Genomic DNA, 27,962 nt, shown 5'->3' with positions numbered 1-27,962 from the left:
ATAATGTGTGTTTAATTTTGTACTTGATTACATTTCAGAGTAGGTACTTTTTACTTTGAGTCATTTGAGTCAAATCAGTGTTTCTGCTTCACCAGTCTTCTTTTTTTTTTTTTTTTTTTTAAACAGAGGTATCTGGACTTCTACTTATGTACAGAGTGTGAGAGTCTAGAGAACTAGGAAGCAGACCTGGAATTAATTGTTTTTGTCTGGAGAAAGTATACAAATCTTACACATAACGTTCTCATGAATTAAGCTACAATCAAGCTACAGTTGAATCAGTTTCAGTTGTGTCAGTTGAATAACTCAAAATAAGTGATTCAACCTTGATTTATTTGTTCTCACACAGTCAGTTTCATTTGGAAGCCCAGTATGCCAAAAGCAGTTCTAAATGTAATATGGAAATACATTTTTATAATATGAATTCACAAATGTGTAAATTTTAGAAATAAAACATCAAAATAAGTGGTGAGCAAAGTATGGTCCGCTCCATTTTTGGCCCATAAAAAAAAAAAATCTCACATACACATTTTAGCGTATCTTTAATTATAATGATTGTTTTTTTTTTTTTACCTCTACAAATGACTTGTCCCATCTGTCCATTTAAAAAAATAATAAGGAGGCCCTTGAGCACAAGTTTGTCCACCCCTGGTCTAAAGACATAGAAGAGGTGACATGATTAAAAAGTAGACGTCACAATTTTTATGCAATGCTGAAAACAAAGTGCTAAAGTGATGGTGCTCTAAAGTTCAAGTTACATTTCACAGAAGTGAAGGCAGGCCCCATGACCCACCGTGCAGCCTATAAATAGAACTTGAGGGTGGACGTTTATGGGAAGACACAACAAATGACAACATTCAAACACATAGGTTACAAAACCTTCCCAACCGCAGTAACAGTAGGACAGAGGCAAACGCTTCATCACTGATATTAATCTCCCATGTATTCTTAAAGTGAAAAGAATCGGAATGGAGGTTGTAAGCTTACCATGAGAAACAATGAAACGTTACACTCATAACAATTAATAAATACAAATAGCTTTAGTTAGTATAGTACAAATAAATTGCTTCCCTCCAATTGGTGATTCACCTATATGTGGATTTATCCTCCTGTTCGACAATATAACAGTACTCACGGGCATATATTCTTTATCCTTTGCAAAAAACGACTAATATTACAGCATCTTGCTGAGATTTTGTGACTGGCTCCTTCATGTATACGCGTATGTTTGTATTATGCTGCTCTCTGGTGGCCAAGGTGTGCACATCACAAGGAGCCACACATCAATTAATCATGATGCACAGGATGTGTAAGTTTCTGCATTCTATTTAATTATGTTATCACGTTATGTTTTTAAAAAGTGCAACTAAAAGGTGCTATTTTCTCTATTAAACACATGATAAAAACGATTGTTAGGCTTTTTAGTGGGATAATAAGATCTGGTTTGGCGCCATCTTGTGGCATCTGAGTGCCAAGCAACTATATATTGAAGTAAGTTGAGATGTTTCATTTAGCCAAAAGCAGTGGTTAGCCGCCATCTTGTGGCTTGTGTAGACAAACACAAACCTTGCCGGGGAACATCAATTAATCACGCCTTTTTGCAGCATAGGGCACATTCACTTCATTCGTTGCTTTACTTAACACAGGTGACATTCGAAATAAAGCTTTGAAGAAACTCGAAAACGACTCCTACAGTTCAAGGGTCAGCTTCAGATGTGGCTCAAAGGCACCACCCCCACTATAAATAGCCACAGCATGCGAACCACTTGTAACATATCAGAAGGAAAATGGAGTATAGATTAACACGGATGTATTTGTTTCCATACAGATTTAACTAACTAACCCAAGCAAGGCAAATCATCAGAACAAGTCCACCTCACCACCACTTCTTCAGAGTAGGAAAATATACTTTATACATATCAAGACACTTTTAGGGTTAATGTTCCTCTACATCCCAAACTAACGTTGTGCTTTTGTGCAACAAGGAGGAACAGCTAATATATATATACATATATATATATATATATATATATATATATATATATATATATATATATATATATATATATTCACCTATCGTGGGTTGGTATGGAACATATCGCTGCAATAAACGGGGGTTCACTGCATAGTGGAAGAATTTAAATTAAAGTAAAAGTCACAATCATGTCATGTTTCTGCATACTGTAAAAAACAAAAAAAAAGCCTTACAGACAGTAATTACATGGAGAAGCTCAAAACCGCTGCTAGTTTGTCACTTTCTCCACGTAATTGATGCCTGATACGTTAACCGCACTCAACCGACTAAAAATATACTGTACATACTTACCATATGAAAATAACGATGATAAATCAGCATAACACTGAGATACATTCCTGAGGTGTACCTGTGAGGATACACGGCCATTCACTGCATCCAAATTCAACTGAAATTCTTCCAGTGAGGTGGGCCGCTGGACATGCAGTTGCAAGTTACGGCCACCGTAGGGCACTGTTGCTTGTCCCATCTGCGATGGGTGTGCTGCAGTGGTGATGGGCCAGATTGAGACTCAGCAGACTCAAATTTTCAATGATTTTGAAAGATTGCCAGGACCAATCAGCCAACAAGGTCACAGAGTAGAGTCATTCCAAACCTGCCTCTCGATTCTAGTCTGTTTCTCAGTTGTAGTGGAGGTGGTCCGAAAGTTTCCGGTTTGATGCAGCATGGCACTCGGGGTCTGGGTCGGGTTCGTCCTCAGGAGAAACGAGTTGCAGGGCCACTTCGTTCTCGTAGCAGAATGATGAGCGTGAGCTCTTGATGTATTTGATCTCCGCAAGCTCCTTAGCGCTACACAAGGGCGTGTTTGGGATTTCGTATGTGCGATGGAAGAATGAGTAGTCCACCTGGAAAAAAGAGAAGAACAACATGTGGTTTAGACATATGCCCCACCCGGTTATTATTATTATTTTTTTTAATCAAACGGTTTTGACATTTTTTGCTTCAAATCAATGGACAATGTGCTTCTCCTTCTGGTGGGCGCGCCTTGGCCCCCTGGGGGCAGTATAATACAGAGAGACACACATAATACAGACATGAAGAAGAATTTCACAACTGTCTCAGTAAACTGCAGTAATAGTTGCAGTTTTTCGCAGAAGATTCTTGACCATTAAGCATTTTCCCATAAAAAAAACTAAAGGTTGGGTACACCCCCCACACCTAAAAAAAAAATCTCTGTGTGAAAGATGATAACATCACGAGCTAGCTTGCAAATCCCTCTTCTAATCGTTACAGTTTTTTCGAACGGTTACGGTTATTACCTCGTAGCAGTCCTTCTTCTCAAAGAGCACAGGTTCAAAACGATACCCCCACTGGATTTCCGACGCCAGATAGGAGCTGCGGCATTGCGTGGTCATCGCTGTGGCCTCCACCATGCCCTCCAGTATCACCACCACCTCCAGTTCCGAATCACTTTCCAGGGTCTTGCGGTCCATCTCGAAGAAAGGCGACTCTTCGTTGATCTCGTGGACAATTGTAACCGGCGAGACCAAGAAGATCCGGTCGGTGCCCGTGTCGAATCCAACATTGATGTCCAAGTTGTCCAATGGAAGGAACTCTCCTTCTGGTGTCACCCTAGACTGTTGCCAAGGCGGGAAACAGAAATTAAAAAAAAAACAATAATAAAAAAACAGTGGATAACATTAAAAACTTTGATTAAAATGTTATCTGGAACTGTTACCAGATGCAAGTGATGGTTAAACAGTCGCTGAGTTCTAAAAATGTTTTGGGTAGTGTGGCTAAAACTGGGCCCAGCTGCGATTTTTTTTTTTTAATCGATCTGAGCTATCCTGGGGCCATTCCCAGGCAACTTTGAGCGAGAGTTGGGGACACGTATTTTCACAGGGAGAACACGCAATCTCCGCACATAGGTAGGCCGCAGCCCGGATTCCGACCCTGTGAGGCAGACGTGCTTAACCACTCGCCCGCCGTGCCGCTGGCATTTGAAATCATGTCGCTTCTATTTCCACGAATCAAATACTGTCAAGTCTTATCAAGGATCCAACTCTTGCTCGGGAATCATATCCACTCACAGTATTTACAATTGTATTTTTGGGATCCTGAAAAAAAAAACCCTAATCCCATCTGCCCTTTTCTCTTTGCTGTGCTATTAAGAGAGATCACATACTACCTTCACAGATTTCCCCCCCCCCCCCCCGAGGATAAAATTTGACAGCATCCCCACTCGCACGCACTTTTCTCACAGTTGAGTTTGTTAGGTTGAAATGTGGTACAAATTTCAGTATCAGTACAGCAACGTTGATATATTTTACAGGCGGAAAAATTAGATGACACGGGACAATGGTGAAGGAAGAGTGGGCAAATTAATCCATGGTAAATCTTCCTAACCCCCAGAGGGAGAATAAAACAAGCTCTCATTAACTCCAGACCACAGAATACAGGCCAGATGGTCTCGGCACTCTGTTTGTCTATCTCTTTTATCTCTCTCGCAATCACTCACGGCTGCAGCCAAGGTGTTGATAGATACTGTCTCGGATTTTTCCATTTGTTGACCTATACCTCGGTTTTTTTCCTCAATACTGTATGTGCTTGACATTTTATTAAGACGAATAGCCACGTGTCCTCAAATAGTGACCAAGTGGTGGCCAACCCGAATCTGTCAAACTCCCGAGCCGCCACGGATAGCAGGTGTTCACTGTCCGGTCATTATCAACGTCCTGTCACTTACCTTTAACAGCTGCGCTCGGACGTGAGCCTCGACCAGGTGACTCTTGCGCAGGTTTCCGACTCTCCACATCATGCACAGTTTGCCATCCCTGAGGGCCACCACGGCGCTTTCGGAGAAGACCAGGGTCTCGTTGCGCTTCTTGGGCTTGGCGATCTTTGCCATGACTGCCCCGATGATGAAGGCGTCAATAATGCAGCCCACGATGCACTGCAAAACGACCGCCACCACCGCCAGGGGACACTGTTCGGTCACGCTTCGGAATCCGTAACCGATGGACGTCTGCGTCTCCAGCGAGAAGAGAAAGGCCGCCATGAAACTGTTCACTTGGAGGAAGCAGGGCTCCTCCGCCACCGACGCCGCCTCTCCGTCGCTCTCCCCTCCAGGACCGGCCTCTCCTGACGCCGAGGTGCCGGCGACGGGGGCGAGGCGAGCGGAGAGGTCCCCGTGCGCAGAGGCAATGAGCCAGAAGGCAAATCCAAAGAGCAGCCAGGAGAGAAGAAAGGAGAGAGTGAAGATGACCAGCATCCAGCGCCAGCGGATGTCCACGCAGGTGGTGAAGAGGTCACTAAGATACCGCTGGCCCCTCTCGCTCATGTTGACAAAGGTAACGTTGCAGCGTCCGTCCTTGCCCACAAAGCGCTTTCGGGGCCGGCGGCCCGCGCGCTTGGCGCGCCAGCGGCTCGTGGTGGAGGGGGAAGAACGGGAGTCCTGGTCGGAGCCGGACCGGCCTTCCCCTCTTCCTCCTACACTACTTCCTCTTCCCCTCCTCGGGTCTGAGCACATCGCCCCCGTTCTCTCCCCGCCTTCTCCCCCCGCTGACTCTCCTGCGGCGCTCTGCCTCCGTGCATCGCAGTCAAGAGGCAGGGCGACGCCATTGATGGCGTGGGTCGGAGAGGGGCCGCTTGGGGAACCAGTTGGGCTCCCGCCTGCCTGAGCCGTGTCGGCTGCACTCTGTGCCAGCCTCATGACCTCCTCCTCCTCTACTGGCCCATCCACCACAGCACTGAAGCGCCGTTTCACACGCGCCGCGCCCATCACGCACTCTCAAGTCTCAACTTTTGGTCAACGCGAGAGCTCGTCGAGTTGTGCGCTGTAGTCAACGACGGTGTCAAGTCTTCAGTGCGGCCGAAAAACCAAATCATCAGAATCCATATCGGCCAACGGTAACCGGAGAGTTCCCTTCAAAGTCATTGGTCAGTTACATGTCGCGGGCGTCCTTTTCCACGTCGTTTCCAAGAACGATCCTCTCATTGATAGATCTCGCAGGAAAAAAATGGTTTCATCAAGTACATCCGCTGGTGTGTCCGTGGAAGAACACTGTCCATACATTGAAGAAAACTAAAAGCAACGACGGTAGGGGTACCTCGGCGTATATGGACTGGCACAAATGAATTTGCGAGGCTGGATTGACATCGACAGGCATGAAAAAACATGCAGGGTTTGCTCAATTTCGAGAAACACAAGAGGAGACAATTTCAGGCACCGTTTGACAGATGCTACGATATCTGGCAAACACTGGGAGTAGGCGCAAACTCTGGACGCAGACAAATAATCTGGGAGATATGATAAAATAGCTTAGCATGCAGTTGAAAAGAGAAAAACATGCCGTTTCTTACGATATTGTCCTTCAAAGTTTCATAATCCCTTGGCTTTAGCGTGACAAAAGGAAAAAACAGCACATTGAATACATTAAATACCCAACTCATGTTCCTGAATCAACCAACAAATCTGTTTCACATCATTTATAGTCTGTCAAGACGGGCATCTGTTTTTAGAAGTCAAGAACGATGTCGCATGGCGTATCCAACTAGAAGACTTTTGATAGCCATCTCTTCCCGTTCGACCGGGTTACGGCTTTAACAACTTGCCATGTTGTCTTCAAAGGTCTCCATATCCGCCCGACTGCCGTCGTAAATTTACCCAAGGTTATACTACCTTATGCAAGAAATCAAGAGAATCAGATGAGTCTATACCTGATCAGACATACCTCCTTTACAGCTCAGCATCAAATGCTGAGATATCGCCTATGCCTGATCAAGATATAGAGGGAAGAAAATAGCAGAGAGTGATTACTTTGCACTTGAGCCTGGAAAGAACCGTACTAGTTGGAAGATTTATGAAGCGGCAAATGCTTAGTGCACAGGTCACCTGAAGACGGAAAGAAGACAGTTTTACAGTTTGAGTCTTATGGGTGGCGGAGAGAGTAAAATGGCTTTGAGAAGATCAGTCTTGGGCTCAGATTCCCGCTTTCAACCGGCTCGCAAAAGGCCAACCGGACATCAGGATATCTGGCAAAGAGGAGAAAATGAGGAAACACTTGTGAATAAACGCGCTCGCACGGGGTTATGCGATGAAAACACGGGTAGAGTTGCCATTTACCTTTCATCGTCATTTCTAGATCACATCATGAAATCCTTTGGACAAAACCAAACACTTACTTTCAACTCCTTAATGGAAGCTACGGATATAACTGTATATATGCAAGATTATCCATGCGATTCCTGCATGGTACTACAACAAATGAAAATGAGGAAAAAGATCCCTCCTGAAATGGGAAGTGACGTATGGGTTCATCTTTGTTGGTGCGCTGACTTTCCCTTCTGACACATGTTCAGGAAAAGCAATGAGACGACGATGCCGAATTTGCACTTGACTTCCTTTGCTGGGTTGTCCGTTTTCTCTCACTTTACTCGAGGATGCTCTTGTCTAACACACGGCAAGGCCTAAAAAGACATTTGGGACACAATGATAAAGACAGTTAGCCAAGGCCAGTTCCATCTCTAAAAAAAGTAGCAGCAGTAAAATTCACATCCAAATGATCCAAATGACTTTATGACTCACTGGTTGGACGGAACATTGTTGTAAATTGCAGACTACCGGTATGGACAACCACAATGTACGTTTCCTTTTGACTGCACGACGTTTTATCATAAGTGGTCATTGCAAAAACAGATGATCAGACGCTTACCTTGAATGCAGTCCTTTGTTTTTTTTTCCCGTGTGGATTTTGTTATTATTTTATTTTATTTTTTCACAGATGAGTCAGCCCTATCTCAAGAACATCCCACAGAGGTTCGTTATTGTCTTTGAGCCTGGGAAGAGATTCAAATAACAAAATAATGGAGATTGTGTAATCATTTGACAATACATTTACACGACTCACCGCAAGATAAATATCTGAACGTGTACGATGAAAGTATGCGCGAAAACAGCCATTCCACTCGCTTTACTGGGGAGAGAGTAACTGTTTGCCATTGTTCATTGAATACAACAGTTAAACCTGTAGATTGCGCAATGACCCCAAGACCCACCCCTTTTCACACATGAAGTCAATCACAGTAGTCATTTGCACCCACGGCACTGCCACGAACAACTAAAAGGCACAAATAAGCCCTAAATGAACGAGACCTATTCGTAACTAAGTCGGTATTTCTTTGCTTGACGAAAGGCCCAAAGCAGGAAGTCCTGACCTTGATGGCCGCACTACACTTGAGCCCAACACTGGTCTGCCATATCCATTACCGTGCCCCCACTCGAGTGTCGCTGGACGACCGATGACAGTTACCTCGAAGAGGTGATTAAGGAAGTGTGAGAGTGTGTGTGTTGCGGGATACGATGTCAACGTCCATGTGTTGCTTTATCTTATCAAAGTAAGGTGGTTTGTGAAGTAACGTGCCCGGGGTCACGCGTGAAGCCCGTCACTGAACAAATAGCAGTTCACACTCTTAAAAGTGACTGATGAAGGCTGACAGATGTTCCGGCTGCTACAAAAGACAGTGTAGTGCAAAACATTTTCAGGGGTGAATGGCAAATCCCACAAGGGAAATGTAAAGTTATGGTGTCATGTAACAAAATCCATCACTGTTTGATGCAAACCTCCACTTTATGACCTATTTGAAAAGAACTCGTTCTATAATGACGTTTACATGCTGATTTGCTGCCAGGGCGTTCAACACAGTAAAGAGAAAAGCCCCTCACCATTTTTTGGTTTTAAGAAACCACGTCGACTCTGATTAATCAGGAGGAAAGAATGCGCAAAAGACAAATAATGTCCAAAGTTTGGGATCAATTCACACAAAGAAGTTAAAGTGCAAAGTGTCTATTGCAATACACAAGAGAAAAACTACAATCGTTGACAAAAGTTCATGTCGACATTGTTAGCTAATTAAATATAGCCTAGCACCACTAGTTTGAACGTATTGTAAAACCCTCGCAAAAAAGGTCAAGATCGATACAGCCGCCGATGCACAATCAATTTCTTTATTGACAAGCAAGGACAAAATAAACACATGAAGATTCATACACAATGGCCGCAACTGATGCAGACTGTCAAACGTTAACGGCAGCATTAGCCAGTTAAAAGCCAGCCGCTAACCTGAGCTCGCAAATAGCTGACTCTACTTTCATTACATGACGCCCACATCACTCACCTGTCTTTTAAAGCCATACGCCACGTAATACAATTGAGCGTGAGGTTGGCGACCCAAAATGGGCAATAATAACACTGCCTGTACCTCACAACGCACATTTTGTCGATTAATACGGTAAAATCAATTATTATCTGATTACTTCATCAGCCAATGGCATAACTGAGAGAATTATTGATTGCCAAATTATTTCTATGTGGTATAAAACACAGCCCTACGAGGTTTTGAGCAGATGATCGACAATAAAAAGTACATTTCTGATGAACCAAGTCTGACTGAAGCAGGCAGGTCAAAATGCGGTGGCTAAAGTAATCATTCAAACGATTCATTTCGCCCATTTCAAGATAGCATACTGTATCAGACCGGCAGCACGCAATGTTTCACGATGGGATATTATTTGAATTGTAAATGTTTTGACTTCTTTGTTTTTCTTTTTGTACTCCATGTTTAAAACAAAAAAAAATTCAATCAATGCAGGCACATTCATGACATTGGACACTTTTTTGTAGTTTTATGCTGGATGGGAACAATTGCATCTTTAAACCAGTGAGCCACCTCTCTCACTAGAAACGCTCTTCTTTAACCACCTCTTGTGCCTTTAAATCCTCCAGATTATCAGATATTAATCAAGTGTTCGGTGGACAGATTACTACTGTACTGGATTGATATGATTTTAGTGTGAGTGACTGAATACACGTCACTTCTTCACACTGTTGTACACGGACAATGCTTTCCATTTCCGCCATGCTATTTTTCACCTCATGTTTAGTTTGATGCTTTTAGTAAGCTCGGACTCATCAATACTGTTCACACAATGTTACAACATCAAACCAAACCGACCCACGACACTGCAAATATGCACGCGTCAATACATGGCAATTGATCGGTGGTGGTTTGAAACCAGGGCACGGATTAGACCTCTCTCTTGTCACATAGCTCTCGCTTGTTACTCAGGCCTGTTTACTTTGTAGCGCTTGCATAGTATTTTAATGAGCTTTACGAACCACATTTGGATATTACTTAAAAGATGTAGCGCGCGTAAGAGAGGTAATTGCGTTTTACATGATAATAATTTAGTGTCCTTTTTTTTTTTTTTTTTTTTAAGACAGTCTGATCAATAAGAGTGCTCGCGTAATGCTGTTCCAGTCCACTGGAACATTTTCTGATCGAGGTTGCGTTAGGTAAAACAATGTGAGCTCCGAAACTGACACGCACACCTCCTTATTTAGTGGCCGATAACAAGCATATGCGTGCACTTGTCTTGGCCGCCAGCCTCATTCCGTCTAATTGAAACTCCTCCGCTTCTATCCCCCAGTCGGCCGCGTGCAAAAATGGAGGTCATCGTGTGGCGACGACCGACTGTTAATCTGGGTGGGAGCTAAGATGCTGCAGGCTTCTAATTAAGAAAATACTTGGAACTCAACAATAAATAATCACCACAGCCTGTTCGCCCTCTATTATAGTAGAACGTCCAAATTTGCCCACAATTCAGGCGGTTTTGGGGGGGGGAAAAAACAGTCACCGAAATGCACTGCTTGCGCTAACGACACGGGCGCAAAGAGGCACTAGTTGAGGAAACCAGCCATTGTTGCCAAGTTAACGACTTTTCAGAATCCTTCTCGTGACTCTTTTTAAAAAAAAGCAACTTTAAATCCCGCTAACAGACAACGGGAGCAGAATCATTTTCACGTTGTTTTCCTGAACGACAAGAACGAAGCCCCGCGGAAGGCAATCATGGAGTTAGTTGCGCTGAACATTTCCAAAAGTGTGTTGTTAATTCGTATGTTGCAAAAGTGAGGATTTATCAACATATTGGGCATTTTTGACCCGAGGTATGTGCTTCCAAACCGTAAATATTTTGTTGCCTGATCTCACCTGTACCACTCTATTTTTTTGAAGAACTGTTTTTACATGTTTTCCATGTACATTTGTTTCCTGAGAGAACCCACTTTTATTTTCCCGCATTGATGCAAATCAATGCTGGGAAGAAACCGTTTTATAGCTTGTTTGGTATCAGATTGAAAAAAAAATCTTGTCAATCAAAGTAAAAACTCTGGTAGTGTGTCAACCCAAAGTGACTTCAATAAAGCTGGTTATTCAATTTTAAAAGACTTTTTTTTTCTTTTCATTTCACAGCAAGCTAACTAACCAACAAACAGTTCACACCACCCACGACTCGGAATTGCAATTTAAAACACTGCATATAAGTAAGCAACAAGTACATTTTGACAAACTTTTAAGCAATGAAAATGAACTTCCACTCACCTCCTTGGGCAACTTCATATTGGAATCTTGGCGCAATTTGAAAGAGTTTGAAGAAAGGTAACAATTTATAGGAGCTTGCTCGAGCTGCGTGCCCGCGTCAACTGTCCTCCTGCCTTCGCGTGCGCGCTCCCGAGGCGCGATGTCCCCTGTGGCGCGCGCACGCCACTGCCACTGACCTTGTCGCACAGTCCTGATTCGTTCAAATAGTGCATGATCTTATATGGAGGAGAAGTCAATCATCACAGAATTTTAAAAAAATGTGAACATTGTAAATACATATTTTAATATCCACTGTAATCCTAAAAGTAGTTTACTTTGCGTTGCGTCTGGTGACAGAAATATACATCATGCATGTTTATACACATTCCATGAATAGGTCAATGCCGGTAAAAAATCATTTTAATTCCAAATTCTAACTGCACGTGTACTCGTGTTTGTGTGAGAGAGAAAGACAATGAGAGGCAGAGCGAGAGAACAACTGTTGTGTGTTTACTTTTCCCTTAATCTCATTTAATCTCAGTCAAGACGTTGCAGTGATGCCAACATGTGTCATATGTGGAAATAGGCATCAGACGGCTCAAGGAGTCAAACAGCTGCTGCGACCGGCCCGCGCATCCGTACGTCACACGAGCTTTGAAAAATGTAAAGGCTTCGATGCCAACTCATTGGGGCGGATGACAAAGTGAATCATCGCAGATTATATGCCACCAGGCAGACTATCATTTTATATTACATAAGTGTGTATGCGTGTGTGTGTGCATGATTGACCTGTGGAAAACAGTGGGGGCGTGGTTTAGAGGCTGCGAGCCAGCGAGGGAGGAGTCACATAGGAGAGCGTGACGATGACGAAGATGATGTGAAATTTACCAGGATAAGGCTGACTGCTTGCAGCCACTCCGCATGGCACTTCACTGATATTAAAATCTCTGTTAAGTGAATATAAATGTCTTCTAAGAAATGAGTGTCGTTACCAAACCTGCCACACTTGAATGATTAGAAAATGCCAAGTATACAACATGAGCCTTCAAAATCATGAAGAAAAACATTTGCAGGGATTTCCCACGCTGTGATAACGAGGCACTCTAAAGCAGCCACGATAGCCCAAAGCCCTGGTCCGCACACTGGCTGTCAAGTCGGACTTTTGGGGGGGGGGGGGGCAATTCCTGTCAGTATGTGATCAATTCTAGTCGACAACGAGGCACTCTAATGCAACCATGTCAGTGGACTCATCGAAAGGGTGAAAAGCAGTTTTTATGCTATACTGCCAAAATTATGAACTACATAGTTCTCAGTCTTTGCACATGTTTCTAGCACTTATCTTCAAACCTGTATAATGTACTAAGAAACAAATCTCTGAATTCACTTTGCTGATTGTCAAATGTTCAACAGAATATTAGAATCTGTGGCATAAAAGTCAGGGAAAGTCAAATACAGTAGAAGACAAACTCTTCTATGACACTGCTTGACCTCTGATTTGTATTTTTTTTCTCATAATTAATCATGTTAATCTAATTAACTAACGAGCAGAAGAAATGCGCTGCTAGCCGCGGCAGTTTCATAGGTAGCACGGCTTATTCATGTTGCAAAGTTGCAAAACATGAAATGTTACCGGTTTGATCTTGTATTTTTTTGGAATGTACAATCAATTAAAAATATGAGAGTAACAGCATCGATAGTTGTGGTATTACAACCCCAATATACAACAATAATATGATGTAATATACAGCTCTGCCTCCTGGGCGGCGAGGCGGGCGGGCACAGAAGGAGCAGCACACTGAATTGGATTGTAGCATTAAATCACGTTTTAATGTTTTACATTCTATTGAATGATGTTATTGCTCTATGTTTTTATAAAGTACAAAAGGACAGAGTGCTACTTTACCTAATTTAAAAACAAAAACATATTTGCAAGGGGGTGGGGTTAAGCGAATTTAGTGGCTGCTTGGTGCTCCCTGGCCACTAGAGGGCCTCCAAAAAGCAAGAAAATTGTTCTATTAAACGCTTTTATCTGCTTCCCTGCTTTAAATGCTCTCTGTCCTTCCTGGAGTCTCACAAAATGCGCAGGAATGACCTCACGCATGACGGCAGTTCGGGGTTTGGTGAGACTCTCTGCACATTCGACTTTGTTGCACCGCAATAAGTCTTCTTTGTGGTTTAATGAGCCTCATTTGTGTGTGTAAAACGCTGTGACCTAAAACAATGAGAAACGTGTTCATCTGAGAAAGAACTTTCCATTTGGATTGTGCGACTGGTAATGAGGCCCGAAACCACCAGCGGTTCACATAGCTAAAGAGCTCACCCCTGAGCCAACATTTCCACTCTTTAAGTCAAACATGGGTTACTTCCATACTGTGGCTATAAAATGATCCATTTGATGCACAGCAGTCAATGGGAATGCTGACGTAAACTTGACTTTAGATATTAGTCAGACATAAGGAACAATCCTTGGTGCTGGCAGCCTTCATCAGTGATTCACAGTGTGATGACGTCGTTATTATTTTTGGCTGCAATAACCTTAACAAGCCACCAGTGGGCAGGTTCAAACAATTTTTGTTTCAGAGAGGAGGAGGCTCTTGTTAGTGTGGTTTGATTCTCAGCAGACAATTAGCCGATTTGGAGTAGAACACAAGTTGCTACACACCTGGTATTTGCGCCTAATTACAAACCGCGTTTAAAATCAGCAGCTGTGTCAACACGCTAACTGTGGAGCTTCACGCCTCGGGGGTCTTTCACAAGTTCACGTCCTGAAACAATGCCAGATTGACTTTATGGGAATTTTTCATTGCAGTCACTTGGAGGAGAAAGCAGCCTAAAATGTAAATTTGTGAACATAAATATCAACCATCAGTCATTTTCCAACACGTTCAATTAGCACGGCTCACCTGTTTTCTGGGTGTGGTCACGTGACGCTTGCAAGCTGAGCCTGTGGCACTACAGATGGATAAAACAGGTGGATTTTTCTGCTTCATTCATATTCCACAAATGCAATATTAATCAGAATACTGTGTTTCGACTAGTGCTGGCACATATTTTTGCAAAAAACATATCTGAGAACTTCCGCTTAGCACATAGCAGAGGCTATGTGCATATTAGGCTGGTTTGAGATCATGTGGGAATACTGTCACTGAGGCTGGATTTACGCTACTAGGTTCAATTGATGCAAGTCAGACTTTTTTTTTTTTTTGCTCCCTAGCGGCACAATATGGATATGCATCACGGCAACGCAAAGAGGGGAAAATGAATTAAATGGGATATGCTACAATTGGAATCAAGCCTTGTCCAAAGAGGGACATAAAGACTAATATGAATTGGATATCTGGCGATGGGATTAAAGCACACCCTAAAGAGTTGCACTGGATCTACCTTCAAAACATGCCAATAGATGATGCACAGTTACAAAAGTGATTATAAAGTGATCTTTAAAAAAAAAAAATCCTTAAAATCACTTTTGCTTCCATTGGAAACCCCTTACATTTAGCAGCAAATCAATCTGAGAAGAAATATTTGTTATTCCTTTCCAGAAAGTGAAGAAAGACGAATATTAGGAAATTCAGAAAAAAAAAACAGCTTGATTTTTTTTTTTCTTCAAACATTTACTGTGTATGATTTTGCTCTCGTGATCCACCACTGTATGACTTGCATAACCACAGTTTTTTGTGTCAACAACCTCTGGCACCTGTGAACTATTCCACATTTCACAATTTCTCTAGTTGTCACTCGTCAACTGTATGTGCATTTTGGGCTGGTTAGTTCAGGTATTCAGTAAACATCAACACAGTGATATCGGACCGCTTAAAAATACAGTGGGACCTGGACTTGCGAGTTTTTCAAGGTATGACCTGTCGCTCAGCTGATTTTTTTTTTTTTTGGGCCTTGAGTTGCAAACAAAAATTTTACACACACTAGTTACTTCACAACAAACAGAAGTTTGGCACATAGTCCTTTGTAAACAATACTTTAAACAAGAGTCCAAGTGCTTGCTTCGAGCTGTTAATTGCCACTGCCACTTGAAGTTAACTTTGAAACTAACATAAAAAAAAAAGGAGATATACACGATGTGTATTTTGGTATACTAACTTTGGCTTATGAAAGTCTACTGGCCTGCTATGCTAATGCTAACACCCAATATAAAACAATAGAGACAGGCTACCAAAGCAAGCATCAATGTCATGGTCATTAGAGAGACCATTCAACAAAACTCACAGTAGGGCTGGGCAATTTGACTTTATAATAAAACATTTTTTTCCTAAATATCATGTTTCCAATTCTAATCTTTTTTTTTTTATCCCCCTTCAATAAAAGAAAGAAAATGAAGATGACATTCATCCAAACTAGGAGAACTAGGCTTTTCCTATTAAAAAACATGTTTTTTGGGACTGATTTGAAGTGTTTCATGTTACAAGCATGGTCACAGAACGCATTCAACTTGTAACTCAAGGCGTCATTGTATAAGCAAATGGACATGAATTACGAATCCATCCTATAAGCTAAAATGGCTATTAATGGGAAATTCAGGGAAATACAGAGAATCATATGGTGAATTCTAATGAAACTGTTTCGCAGGAAAGACAGTACCACTGCACTCCTGACTTGGTAACGAAGAAGGATTGGGAAAATTTGATGGTCACCAGCCCGAGGGAATCAATAACTCATCACGAATTGTGAATCAGTCTGATCCAGCAACCATTTGTCACACAAGAAAATGTCCGCCCATTTAATCAAGGCTATGATACTGAGGACGGTCATTTGTCAGTGCAAAGAAACACCGATGCAAATTAATTAAATGAAGGCGGGAGGCAAGGACGCCCAGGGAGAGGTTAGGGAGCCGTTAATGTTTACGGGTGGAGGGAGGGGTCGGACGTCCGTCCGTCCTGGCGGGATTCCCTGCTGATTGGACACGTTACAGACCATTCATTTGGGTGGGCTGCATAAATACACTAAGATACACTAAAAAACAAAGGCTGTTTTTGCAAGGGGGGTGCGTGTGCGGTCTCAAGCGCGGTTCTGTTTTTACAAGCTGGACATTTTGTGAACTCCACTAAGAAACCTGAGGGAACAATTGCTCCCACGATTAGGAGTGATATATTTTAGACACACAGTATGTGTCAAAAGAACTAAACACTATCAGAAGCACTGGTCTACATTCATGACCTAAATTCTAATATTTGTCCCATCAAAGGGCCTTCAAAATCCACCGTCCTTGCCAATCTAACTTCAACTACAATAGCAATGGGCTCCTTTTCAAATTCTTCCTCACAGGGCGACAGCCCTGGTGTCCGATGACATCATCAAACCGAGTTCTACAAGCAAAACACTTGTAGCAATTAGCACACAATTCTAAATTTCAATCTTTTAAATCTGCATCGCCGGTACGATGTATTTTAAAGTGGAAGTCAACCCAAACATATTTTTTTCAAGAATATGTTCCCAGCAGGCCCACTAGTTGAAAAACGGCATTTTGATTAATATTGCGTTTGTAGAATATGAGTTAAGCGTCAAAATCCACCCCGTTATTAGCCATATCAGGGGCGGCCATCTTGTCACTTCTGTCGACTGATAATGACATCATAGTTGCTCAGGGTTGAGGTAATGACCAATCACGGCTCAGCTTCAGAAAACAGGTGAGCCGTGATTGGTCGTTAACTGAGCCCTGAGCAGTTGTGATGTCATTTTCAGTCAACAGAAGTGACAAAATGGCCGCCCCCAGAGATGGCTGAAAACGCTTGGATTAACACTTATTCCACAAACGCAATATTAATCAGAATGCCTTGTTACAACTAGTGGGCCTGCATAGAAAATATTCTTGAAAAAATAAAACATAATGTATTAAGTATATAACAATTGACTGTATAATTACTGTCGAGTTACACAATTTGCAGTAGAAATTTGCATTTACAATACATGGAATAAAGAATACAGTAATCCCTCGCTACTTCGTGGTGCGAGTTTCGCGGCATAGCAGGTTTTCAAAAAGTACTCATCAAGAAACAAAACTGAAAAAATACAGCCATATCGGCAGCCATATTGGTATTTATTCTTAATTTTGCATTTTTAAAGTTAAAGTTAAATTTGTTTTGTAACAAATATTCAGAAGGGTGGAAACTACGCCGGAGGGGTTCGCAATGGCGTAATAGCGGCGTAAATCCCGCCGAAATAAAAAAAATACTGTGTATGCATTTGTTTTATATTGAAATGCCCGAGTTGGCTTGAGCATTGCGCTCCAGTGTTTGCAGTAGCGAGCTTGGACTGAACTCCTTCACCGTGCCCCACAATTTGCATATGTAAGATTGATGCATAATAATTAACAAGCGGAAATGCATGAAGAGCGGGTCAAAGCACTAGAACGAACCCATAGCTCAGGTAAATCTAATTATATAATGTGTCGGTAGGGATCAAGATGGATGTGCTGTGACAAATAAATAGCGTGGCACTCAAGCATTTTCATTTTGTGCTACTTGATGTTTTGCTATTACATTTATGTAACACTGTAAAGCAGGGCTGGGGTACCTATTTACTTTGATGGGCCTTTTCAGTTTCAGTCAGGATGGGCAGACTCTATTTTTGAAAAAAAATATGAAGCGACAGATGAAGAAATGGGCACTTTTATATCATATAAGCATTTGTGGGTTATATGAATTTCGGGCTTTTTGTAACACTTCCTTTTGACATTTTATTTGTTTTTAGAATTGTATGGCGGGCTTAATAAAATGCCCTCATGGACTGGGGTTTTCAAAAAAAACCCTTTACAGGGCACCAAACTATATTTGGGAACTCATAAAAAAAAAAAAAAAAGTTCTCAAAGCAACAAAGCAAAACCTGGAATAAACTCACCACAAAAGGAAACAAGACAGAAAAAAATAAAACAGGGAAATACGGGTAAATACAAGCAAACTTACGAGACAACGAGGAACAACTGGACAAAACACGAGTTCCTGGAGGGAGCTGATAGGTTGACACAAGGGACTGGCTTGACGAGAACAGCTGGAAACCAAAATCTAAGGAGCAAGAGAAGACATGAAAAAAGGGACACAGGGAAACCGTGACACAAAACCAAGTCAACACAACACTGATCATGACAAAATAATGATCATGGATTTAAAATTACAACTCTTTTAGTTAATGGAAACTTGCTGACTGTTGAAAGTCTTCATATACTACAATATCTAAATTATACCAGATTTCAAAAAATTAAAACCTTTCCCCCCCACCATATTTCAATATATTATATTTTGGTATATATTGCACCCAAAATCAAACATTTGAGTACTGTGCTGTCTCACGAAATGTGTCAGAGGGGCCATTTGCTTTTACACTACTTCAGTATTTGACTTCCAAGAAAGAATTTAATGTGTCTTTGCCGTTTCTTGAAGTTTATGGGTATTTTTTTTTTCTCAGAAGTAAAGGAAAAAACCCCTGCAAACTTAAACAATATTAATTTCCCACACATCTCAGTCAGTACGAGGCCGATGGGAGTCCCTTTATCACTTTATTCTCTATATTTCACATCAGTAAGTCATATCCATTTGTGTCTACTTGCATGATGGCATGGACGTCTCATATCTCTACACCCCCCCCCCACCCCCTTTTGGCATCCTTATGCCAGGTATTTTTTCAAATTCCTCACACCCTGTGGGGATAGGTATGTCCACCCCCCCCCCCCTCCAGCTTCCACCCATCCCCGCTCCACTTTACTGCCTGTCTCTGTCCGTCTTGCATATGCCAGCACATGTATGAAGCAGCCAACCGACGCGGCGCTCGCTTCGCACGCACATTCAACTGGCCAGTCCCAACTAAATCATCCGGCCTCTTGAAGCTGGCAAAGCGCGGCGGTGGGCTCTACATGTGGCGGGCCAAAAACAACTGGGCGGATAACAGGCAACTGTGAGCTACGCTTGAGGACTCCAGAAAGGCCCGTTTATCCGGTGACAAGTCAAGCCTCTTATTAAAGCTACATTCGAAACCTTTTTCCTTTCCGGGGCCATTTCAGATTTTATGCAGTCCTCGGTGGGTCATTCTAAGACATCATATAAGCATTTAATGTGTTGAGGTTTTGGGGCCGGATCACATGCTCTGCCCACGCTTTCCGACCCTTCACTGACATGTGGACATGTTGACACAGGACTTATTAAGATAATTCCGTCCGTAAATTAAACACCGAATCTCATATCAATCTCTCGTGCAAGCCCATCTGAACTTGACCCAGGATTAGTTGCGAAATGATCCTATGCAAGTCTACCTTTCCCACAGACTCCGGCTTTCCATTTCACTTATGTGCTTACATACATGAAAAGAAAACATGGAGAACAACCCACAAAGAGTGGCCTGTCCGAACCAATTTGCCATAAACGGTGATGGAACGTTTTCTGTTAAGGGTATCAAGATTGTGGTGTTTCGTCTCTTAAGCCACAAACCCAAATTTACTAAAATGACTGAAAAGCGAAAATGTTCTATACTACTATACCGCACATAGAGGATTCATGTTAGATAAATATTTGAGTTTTGTTATTCTGGGAAAGTCACCATTTGCTACTCACGGATTCACCTACTCGCAGATTTTTGTCGGGGAAAACACCCGCAATTATTTGCTGAAATACCTATTTGCCGTTTTTTTGCAAAGTAGGATCGGGCCGGTATTGAATTTTGATGATGGCAAAAATATTACGGATTCACGCAAACCTTTTTGCACTGAACGCAATCGATTTGATTTTTAAACAACATCTGGAACATTGAGTGCAATAGTAAACATACGATAAAAATCGGCAATGGAATTTTTTTTACAACAGTAAGCGAACATATTTACCAGAAAATGAGTAGTGACTTCTCGAGTTGGCCAAGTTATGCCACGCTAAAAAGTCTTTAGCATTTATTTTACCAAACGTGTCAAATTCTCACTGCTTTTCGCAAAGACTCTGTCCTAATTACTGTATACTAGATTTTTTTTACTATATACTAGAGTTGGGTGAGTACGGATGCCAGATATCAGTATCGAGCCGATACTGGCCTTATTTTAAGGTATCGGGTACTCATCGGGCTTGCCGATACCAACCAACAATAGTGAATGCAAAAAAAAAAATTGACATCATGCGAGTCCACCTCAGAAGTCGTTGCTGTTATGCTGTGGCAGTTTTACGCATTTTTGGGACATTGTGTTCAATGAAATTGTATATCTCAAAAGTACTACAGGCGTACTCAAATAGTGAATACTCGCACTGGTATCAGTCAGCAGCCTATACTTTGAATATATTTCTAAAGAAAATCGTACGTCTCACTTTATTTCACTGATATAAATCCGAGACGCGTTTGATAATTACTTTCCTGAGCGCGATGAATCAAAGGAAAATGACTAAAAGAAATGTCATTCCACATTACTGAGCAAGCCGCACTTGCTATGCATAATGGGGGAAAAAGCCGATGAAAAGCATGTAGTCCAATGCCCTGCGCGTGACTCAGAGAGCGACGGGTTCATTCCGATAAAGGCGCATTAAGGAAAGTTTGTGTCGGTCAAATGCATGAAACTAAGACAGCAGCTGTTAAAAAGCCTCTGATGAACAGCAAGCAGGTATTTGAAGCTGCCAGTGCTTCTGGAGCAGTGCCGGTCCAAGCCTTTACCGAAGCAGAATTCGATTTTGGAACGTCCTCCCACAATATTTACATGTTTAAAAAAGAATTTGCTTCCTTATATCTTCGTAAGAAGATATGAGAGTTGTGACAGGACAACTGGTGGCTGCTCACAATGCCCCGAGCATCTGACAGTTCCTGCCCGAGAAGAACATCACTGTGCCGAATCAACCTCTGTGTGATTTTTTTTTCTTCTGCGCTTTCTAAATAGTGTGAATAAACCTGAAAACTGTGATGCCGATGACATCAGAAGTTATATAAAATGGACTTCGAGTGGAGTATCAGCGTTTCTGGATGTGATCACAGTCTCCAAATTGCTCGGGGAAAAAAAAAAAAGTCTTATTTCTGCTGATCTTTTACTTTTGAGAGCTGTCAATCTATGCACACACTCGCGTGGACTAATCGCCAACGGTTCGATGCGTAGTTTAGTTGAGGAGCAGATGTCTCTCAGGCCCACCGATAATCATGAAACGGTAGACACGACACACCAGTCCAGTCTCAACATCTGTGGCGAATAACAGACACTAAGTTGCCTTGGCCGAAAAGCCAAGAAAAAAAAGCCACATCTCCAATACGTTGAAATGATTAAGACGGGCAGCTGAGCACTGGGCCGAAAGATTCCAGGGGAGGGATGGAAAGATGAATATTCAGATTTACATTTATAAAACCAGTTCATTTTTTAACATTCTCTTTGATTATGCTTTCTAAAGTACAGTGCTATTCTCCTAAATTTAAAAAAACACGTAACAAAACATCTTGTTATATTAGGGTGTTGGAACAGATTCAATGAAAATTCCATCGAAACTGTTGCTGACACTGTGTGCCAAAATGTATTTCAAACAATTTTATCCCATGTATCACTTCAAATTGGTAGCTTTTTCAGACTTTATATACCAGTCAAAGATTTCAACTGATTATTTGCCAAAACACAATATTATGATACCATTTATAGTCATCTTCTTGAGGTCTTTGCAAGGGGTCCAAAGTGTGATTCACGCCCGGCTCAAATGTTTCAAAACATTAGAAAACCATCAAAACATGACGGAACTTGCAAATAACGAAAGATATATAGCTGCCGTAAAGCTGTCATTATTCGAAGCGGCTTAAAAAGAAATTAGCTAAAATATCACTTTTGGGTACAAGGGCTTTTGTAGTCGTCTAAGAAAATGAACGTCCATTTCAAGTGATTGGTAATAATACAGAAATAGATTTCATTGTTGGAGAGTGAACTCTGCAATTAGGATGGAAAGAAAACTGTCCATGAATTACAAAAAATCAAAATAAGATAGGACCACCTGGGTCCGCTTTAGGACCACACAACTTTGTATTAATATTCACCATTGTGTAGGATAAGTCCGTCACTCAGCATCCCACCCCCTTTTCCCTCAAACACACACACGCACGCACACACACACACGGGTGGTGGACACTTCAAAGACTGCGCTGAGGAGAAGGAGCTGCACCAGGCAAGACGGGACAAGACAGAAGAGTTCGCATCGCAAAGTTTGGAGGTCGAGTGTCCAGCCATCTCGTCGTTTCATTTTCCTACCAAAATACTCATTCTGGGGATTTTAAGACCACTCATGAACACGCAAGGAGGATTTGAAAATGGAAAGTGAACTTTTTGACCAGACGAATCGGTGGAATATTGTTTCTGCAGCACCTTCTCTGAGGTGAGATTAAGAAAAATAGATTTTTTTTTTGAAAAAAAACATCCAAATAGTCCTTCACTCTTGCTGGATTTCACGCATAACACAGAGTTTGTATATAAAACTTGTGATTTATTTACATTTATTCTCGGTGTACGTCCCTCTCTATCGTCTACAACGATAGCCAGTTCCATTCCAATGACACAAAGTGTTTTGATATCTGTTGTTCAGTCTGCAGTAAAGAAAAACCTTCACTTCTGTTTTAAAGCAAACAAGTGGAGGTGAATTCATCGGCGCAGACGTGGAAATGTGTTTGCAAAGACGATTGTGTCGGGAAAAGCGCGGTCATTAATGGCAGCGATGCTATTCAAAGCGAGCTGGTCAACGTGGAGGCACGCGGCACAGCGGGGGGACCGGCTGCTCCTCTACAGTTCAACTGCAGCTCTTAACCCCTGGTGCCGCCCGGGTCCGCATGTGTCGTCCGGGGGTGGGGGGCCGGGCACCCCTCGGATGCTTTGATGTCGCCTGCAAAGCGCATATGTCGAGAATCTTTCCCCAAACACGGCGTCCGCGCGCCGACCAAAATTTAAAGCGTGAAAGTCAAACGTGTCAATTGGGTCTCGTCGTCCATTCACTGGCAAAGGGGGGGAGAAAATGTCCCCGCGCACAATATCAGGCAACGTATGTCTTCGGGTATCTCGGTTGTCCCACTTAACTGATTGGTGTCCAACTGATGAGCTGAAGAAAAGGGCCGGGCACTCAAACGCCTCCGTCGAGATTTACAGCCTCAATTGGAGCCCTCCCGCTCTGAAAATGCAATTATTTACGGAAACCAGGACTGCTCCGCCCGACTCCCAAGGAATCCATAAAACCGGGAAGGCTGTGCCAACCGCGGATGGTTTGTGCTGCTACATAAACCATGGGTCTGGCTGACATTTTCATTTTTACTGCATGTTGCTCACGCGACTTTCTTTTCTCTGTGTGTCACACTTGAAGTTGGCGTGCATCACCTTGCGTCGCACCGACTGCGTTTTGCGTGTGAACCAAATGTAAATCTCCAGAAGGTGGAGGAAATAACACTTCTCCGTTTTGTTGCCTCATCTCCCTTTAATCTGTCTCTGCTGATTTGCACCGATTGCCTAAAACAGCTCGCGCTTTCAATAATATTCGCTAGCCCGCACGATCCCTCCAGACATCCTAACAAGCTAACAGCGACATAAATGGACGCCTCGGGCTCCTTGTCTCCACCTTCCCCGCACACCTTCCCCATCAGTCCCAATTTCTCCCTACCTGCCACCCCTACCCCGACCTCTCCGTCTCCCAGCCTTGCATCCACCGCCGTGTTCTGCTCCTTCCTCTCCCTGCTCTCCCTCCTGGGCATCATCGGCAACCTGTACACTCTGGGCCTCCTTCTGAGGCGCAGGAGGAGCAGGAGGAGAAACGGAGTGGGCCTAACCTGCTGCTTAACGAGAGTGCCCGCGCCCTCCTGCCTTTCCAATCCTTCCTCGCTCTCCCCCTCCTCCTCCCCTCTCTCCTCCACCTCCTCCTCCTCCTCCCTTCACCTCCAGGTGCTGAGCCTGGCCCTGGCCGACCTGCTCTACCTGTTCACCGCCCCCTTCATCGTCTACGACAGCCTGGCGTCCGACTGGGCCTTTGGCGAGCTGGGCTGCCGTCTCCTCCTGAGCCTGGACCTCCTCACCATGCACGCCTCCATCTTCACCCTGACCGCCATGAGCCTGGACCGCTACCGGGCCGTGGCGCGGCCCCTGCACACCTCGTCCACCAACTCGTCGGGGCTGCTGCGGGTGAGCTTGGCTTGGGGGCTGGCCGTGGCGCTGAGCTTGCCGATGATGATCACCCTGCACCTGGAAGACGGGGAGAACCAGGAGGGTCAGCTGTGCGTGCCCGCGTGGGACGAGCAGAGCTCCAAGGCCTATCTGAGCGTGCTCTTCTGCACCAGCATCCTCGGGCCGGGCCTGGCTATCGGAGCTCTCTACGCTACTCTTGGACGACTTTACTGGGTGTCTCAGACCCGGGCCCCGTGGGGCACGGGCACTAGTACTGCTTGCCCCGCCCGTGCTCCCAAACCCAAAGTCCTGCTCCTCATCTTGGGCATCGTCCTGGCCTTCTGGGCTTGCTTCCTCCCTTTCTGGATCTGGCAGCTGCTGCCTCTCTACAAGCCTGACATGCTGAGGACAGTACCGGTAGGCACTCAGGTGACGGTCAACCGGATCCTCACGGGACTGACCTACGGAAACTCTTGCGTTAATCCGTTCTTCTATACGCTACTGACTGGAAAGCGACGACGTAAACGGCAAACGCTGACATCGGCGAATCAGCTCTGCCGCAAGAGCAGTCCGCTGCAGTAGGTTCTTTGTATCACCTGACACAATAATGTGAGCCTGTACTGGGTACTGTAAATGAATCATTTTTCAATATTCTCAATAGATACCAAAGACCAATGATTCCGCTTGTTAACTGAAACCAAGCAAATCGGAGCACTTTGTAAAGACGTTTTGTATAAAGTTCGGAATGAAAGAGTCGGTAATGTTTCTTTTTTAGCAGTGCAAAAATGACAATCTGAAAAACAACGGAGTATAACGAAAGGGTTTGTCAGCTGCTGGGTAAAACTATTGCAAAAGTACATCACTGTAGGTGATTTGTTATTATTATTGTTATAATCCAAGTTACCATGAACCAAATCGCCAGCCGTAGGAATGTCATTTTGTTTGACTAGTTCATTTGTTGAATGAAGATTTTGCATGCACACGCAGTTCTAGTAAAATTACGGATGCACTTCTGCTTGTTTTGGGGAAAAAAGAATTTTTTTTTGTCTTTCTTTGAAAGAAATTTGCCGTTGTCGACTAGTCTTTATCTCTGGGATTTTTCTGAGGCGTTGTGAATTAAGGTTAAGTAAATATTTTGTTTGCTCCTTGTACATTTCAAACACACTTTGCGTTGCCGGGTTTGAACATGCAATGCCATTGCATGGCTTCAACTCTTGTCACTGACTGATGTTTATATTAACGCTTAATATAGAGCTCTAAATAAAGATTATGCTTTCTGCAATTCACAGAGTCATTCGATCTGTTATCGGGGTAAAATGAACACCACTGGACACTTCATTACATGCACTGACTCCAATGACCTTAAAAACCTGAAGCGTCTCAAAAAAAAAAAAAAAAAAAAAAAAAAAAGACATTCCAGGTAGATTAGAAGCCAATCCTGGGCCAGTATTTAGTATATGAGACAAATGTCAAAAAAATGAATGGCAGGAAGGTGTAATGGTGAAGCACTGCGCTGTATCATACTGAGAGCTTTCTCATACTTATAAAATAATATGAAATATTACAAAGAGATGTTGGTATGATACAGCGCAGTTCTACACTGCTGCAAATTACAACATATTGTTGCCCAAAAAAAAAAAACAACAGCAACAACGGAGCATTATTGTCTTTGGAAAGATAGTATTTTACCAGATTTTTCAGGTATACTTGTACTTAACTCATTCACTGCCGGACAGCAGCGTCAAACTTATCTTTACCACAGGCCACATTGCAGCTACAGCTATCATCAGAGGCCTGGTTAAAATGGTGAAACAACATTACTGTAAAATCACTAGTGGTGTGCCAGTACACCAAAATGACCAAATATGGCAAATTTTTTCCGACAGTATTTGTTCTGCCATGCGGTGTTCAGAGTTTCGGTGCATCCTTGATGGTGAACGTGATCATCGAATTTTTGTGAAACTGGAGAAGAGAGGTGCTTTTTAAAAATAACTTTCCAGGGGCAGAACGGCAGCTGGATGGTGGATGGATGGACACTGCGGGGAAACAAACTGGAAAGCAGTGACACTTCAATTGCACCGCCTGGCTATGTTTTGAAGATCGGATTGACGTTTGGTTGGTTTGTGTGTACGTGTCAGCATGTCACCACGTCGGTCAGGTGTTCCGTGTTCTTGTGTATACTCGCTGGCTGGTGTTTCAGTATCTCCCTGCAGCAAGGAGCTCTGTGTATGCCTACCTCAAAGGGCGCACTGTACTGTAGCGCAAAACCCCGCTGCTCATTGACGCACATGGGCAAATATTGTTGTATGAGAGAGCACAGTAAGGATGGGATGAAGGGATTCATAAAAAAAATAATTAAAAAAATTAAAAAAGAGCGAGAAGGACGGTGCTTTGGTCAGCGGGATGGTGGTTGTTTAAAAAGTGCCCGCGTGGCCCAATTTTTTGACTGACAGTTGGATAGAACTTTAAAAAGTCTGGTAGAGAGATTTGCTGCAAGACCAGTTATTTTCTCCTCCAGACTTCATAATTCCTAATGAAAGCTATAAATGTCCACATTTTATGGTGCGGGATCAGAGAGATAATATTAAGTAACCTTAAACACACAATCATTTTTTCCTTTTTTTTACTCAAATCGAGTTCAGATTGGTTGTGATTACTTTCTAGATCATCTGAAAGATTTGCGAAAAGCGGAGTGTGTGATCCCTACAAAAGAAATCAAGACATTAAAATGTAAACTTGAAATGATTTATCGGAGTATGTTGAAGCATTCTCTGAGGCTTGTAGTTGTTTTTTTTTTGTAAATATTTTTTTTTTGCTGAATAAATAAAACGCGACTTTGAGCGTGTGTGGCTTTAAAAGGCGGGGCCTGGCCTGGTAAGTGACGTGGGCGTCGAGGAATGTAGAGTTGGCTACCTTATTAGCCATCCTGCGTTTTAGTGACATGGTGTTGGCTGTGTTTAGTTCTGTTCAATAACGCGATTAAAAGTGCACCAGCGGCGATTGTAGATGTGCACTTTATCTTCCTTGTTAGGCGTGAAATGATCCCAAACTTCGGACATTCTATTCTGCTTAGCCTCCATTGCGCCAACGAAATTTTTGTGTTACTTCGCCAAATACAAATAATAACTCCGGCCGCAGTTCGACAACTTCGCCGAACACTATTAATCACAATAGCGGTCGAGTAGCGCATTACACTTTGTCTCAATTGCTTCAAGATGTGATTAGTTCACAAGTGATTCCACACAAATTACACTAGAAATCTTAATTAATCCACTTATTGATTACTATGACAATCCCAAATATAGGGGTTGTAGATTCTCATATTTTGGCCATTTATGTCTGTAGCTAATATGAGACCAGGTTGAGACAAAAAAAAAAAAAAAGTTTAATTAATGAAATATTACACATATTTAAAGCATCGTTTGCACCCATACAGTAGCAAGACGGATGATTTATTTGAGGTTTTTATTTCATCCGCAGCTCAGTGTCACCATTCAT

The 27,962-nt window shown here is 42.8% G+C and overlaps 2 protein-coding genes across 7 annotated transcripts in view; one reads left to right on the top strand and one right to left on the bottom strand.

The window, feature by feature from the left end:
• Nucleotides 1-279: 279 nt before the first annotated feature.
• The window catches only part of kcnj14 (potassium inwardly rectifying channel subfamily J member 14), a 32,446-nt gene continuing 4,763 nt past the window's right edge, over nucleotides 280-27,962 (bottom strand). Inside the window, exons 2-9 of one of the 6 annotated variants that reach the window (XM_086037192.1) lie at nucleotides 24,279-24,542; nucleotides 18,307-18,405; nucleotides 14,293-14,341; nucleotides 7,687-7,810; nucleotides 7,098-7,441; nucleotides 4,719-7,006; nucleotides 3,292-3,609; nucleotides 280-2,877 (exon numbers count right to left, since the gene is read on the bottom strand). In XM_086037192.1, coding sequence (XP_085893318.1) covers nucleotides 2,653-2,877; nucleotides 3,292-3,609; nucleotides 4,719-5,753 — 1,578 coding nt within the window. In that variant the 5' untranslated portion in view covers nucleotides 5,754-7,006; nucleotides 7,098-7,441; nucleotides 7,687-7,810; ... (1 more) ...; nucleotides 18,307-18,405; nucleotides 24,279-24,542 and the 3' untranslated portion in view covers nucleotides 280-2,652. Of the gene's footprint in view, nucleotides 2,878-3,291; nucleotides 3,610-4,718; nucleotides 7,007-7,097; nucleotides 7,442-7,686; nucleotides 7,811-11,410; nucleotides 11,566-14,292; nucleotides 14,342-18,306; nucleotides 18,406-24,278; nucleotides 24,543-27,962 lie in introns of those variants that run through there. The other 5 variants (XM_086037194.1, XM_086037195.1, XM_086037191.1 and 2 more) reach the window with 5 other exon arrangements.
• On the top strand, nucleotides 22,660-25,199 carry uts2r3 (urotensin-2 receptor 3). The gene is made up of 2 exons (XM_086037197.1): nucleotides 22,660-22,701; nucleotides 23,826-25,199. The coding sequence occupies exon 2, from the start codon at nucleotides 23,898-23,900 to the stop codon at nucleotides 25,044-25,046; it is 1,149 nt and encodes a 382-aa protein (XP_085893323.1). The 5' UTR covers nucleotides 22,660-22,701; nucleotides 23,826-23,897; the 3' UTR covers nucleotides 25,047-25,199.

The sequence above is a fragment of the Filicampus tigris genome, chromosome 8 (genome assembly GCF_054856515.1).
Source record: "Filicampus tigris isolate MCC_2025a chromosome 8, RoL_Ftig_1.0, whole genome shotgun sequence".
Classification (NCBI taxonomy): domain Eukaryota; kingdom Metazoa; phylum Chordata; class Actinopteri; order Syngnathiformes; family Syngnathidae; genus Filicampus; species Filicampus tigris.
This window is presented reverse-complemented; position numbering and strand designations above follow the sequence as displayed.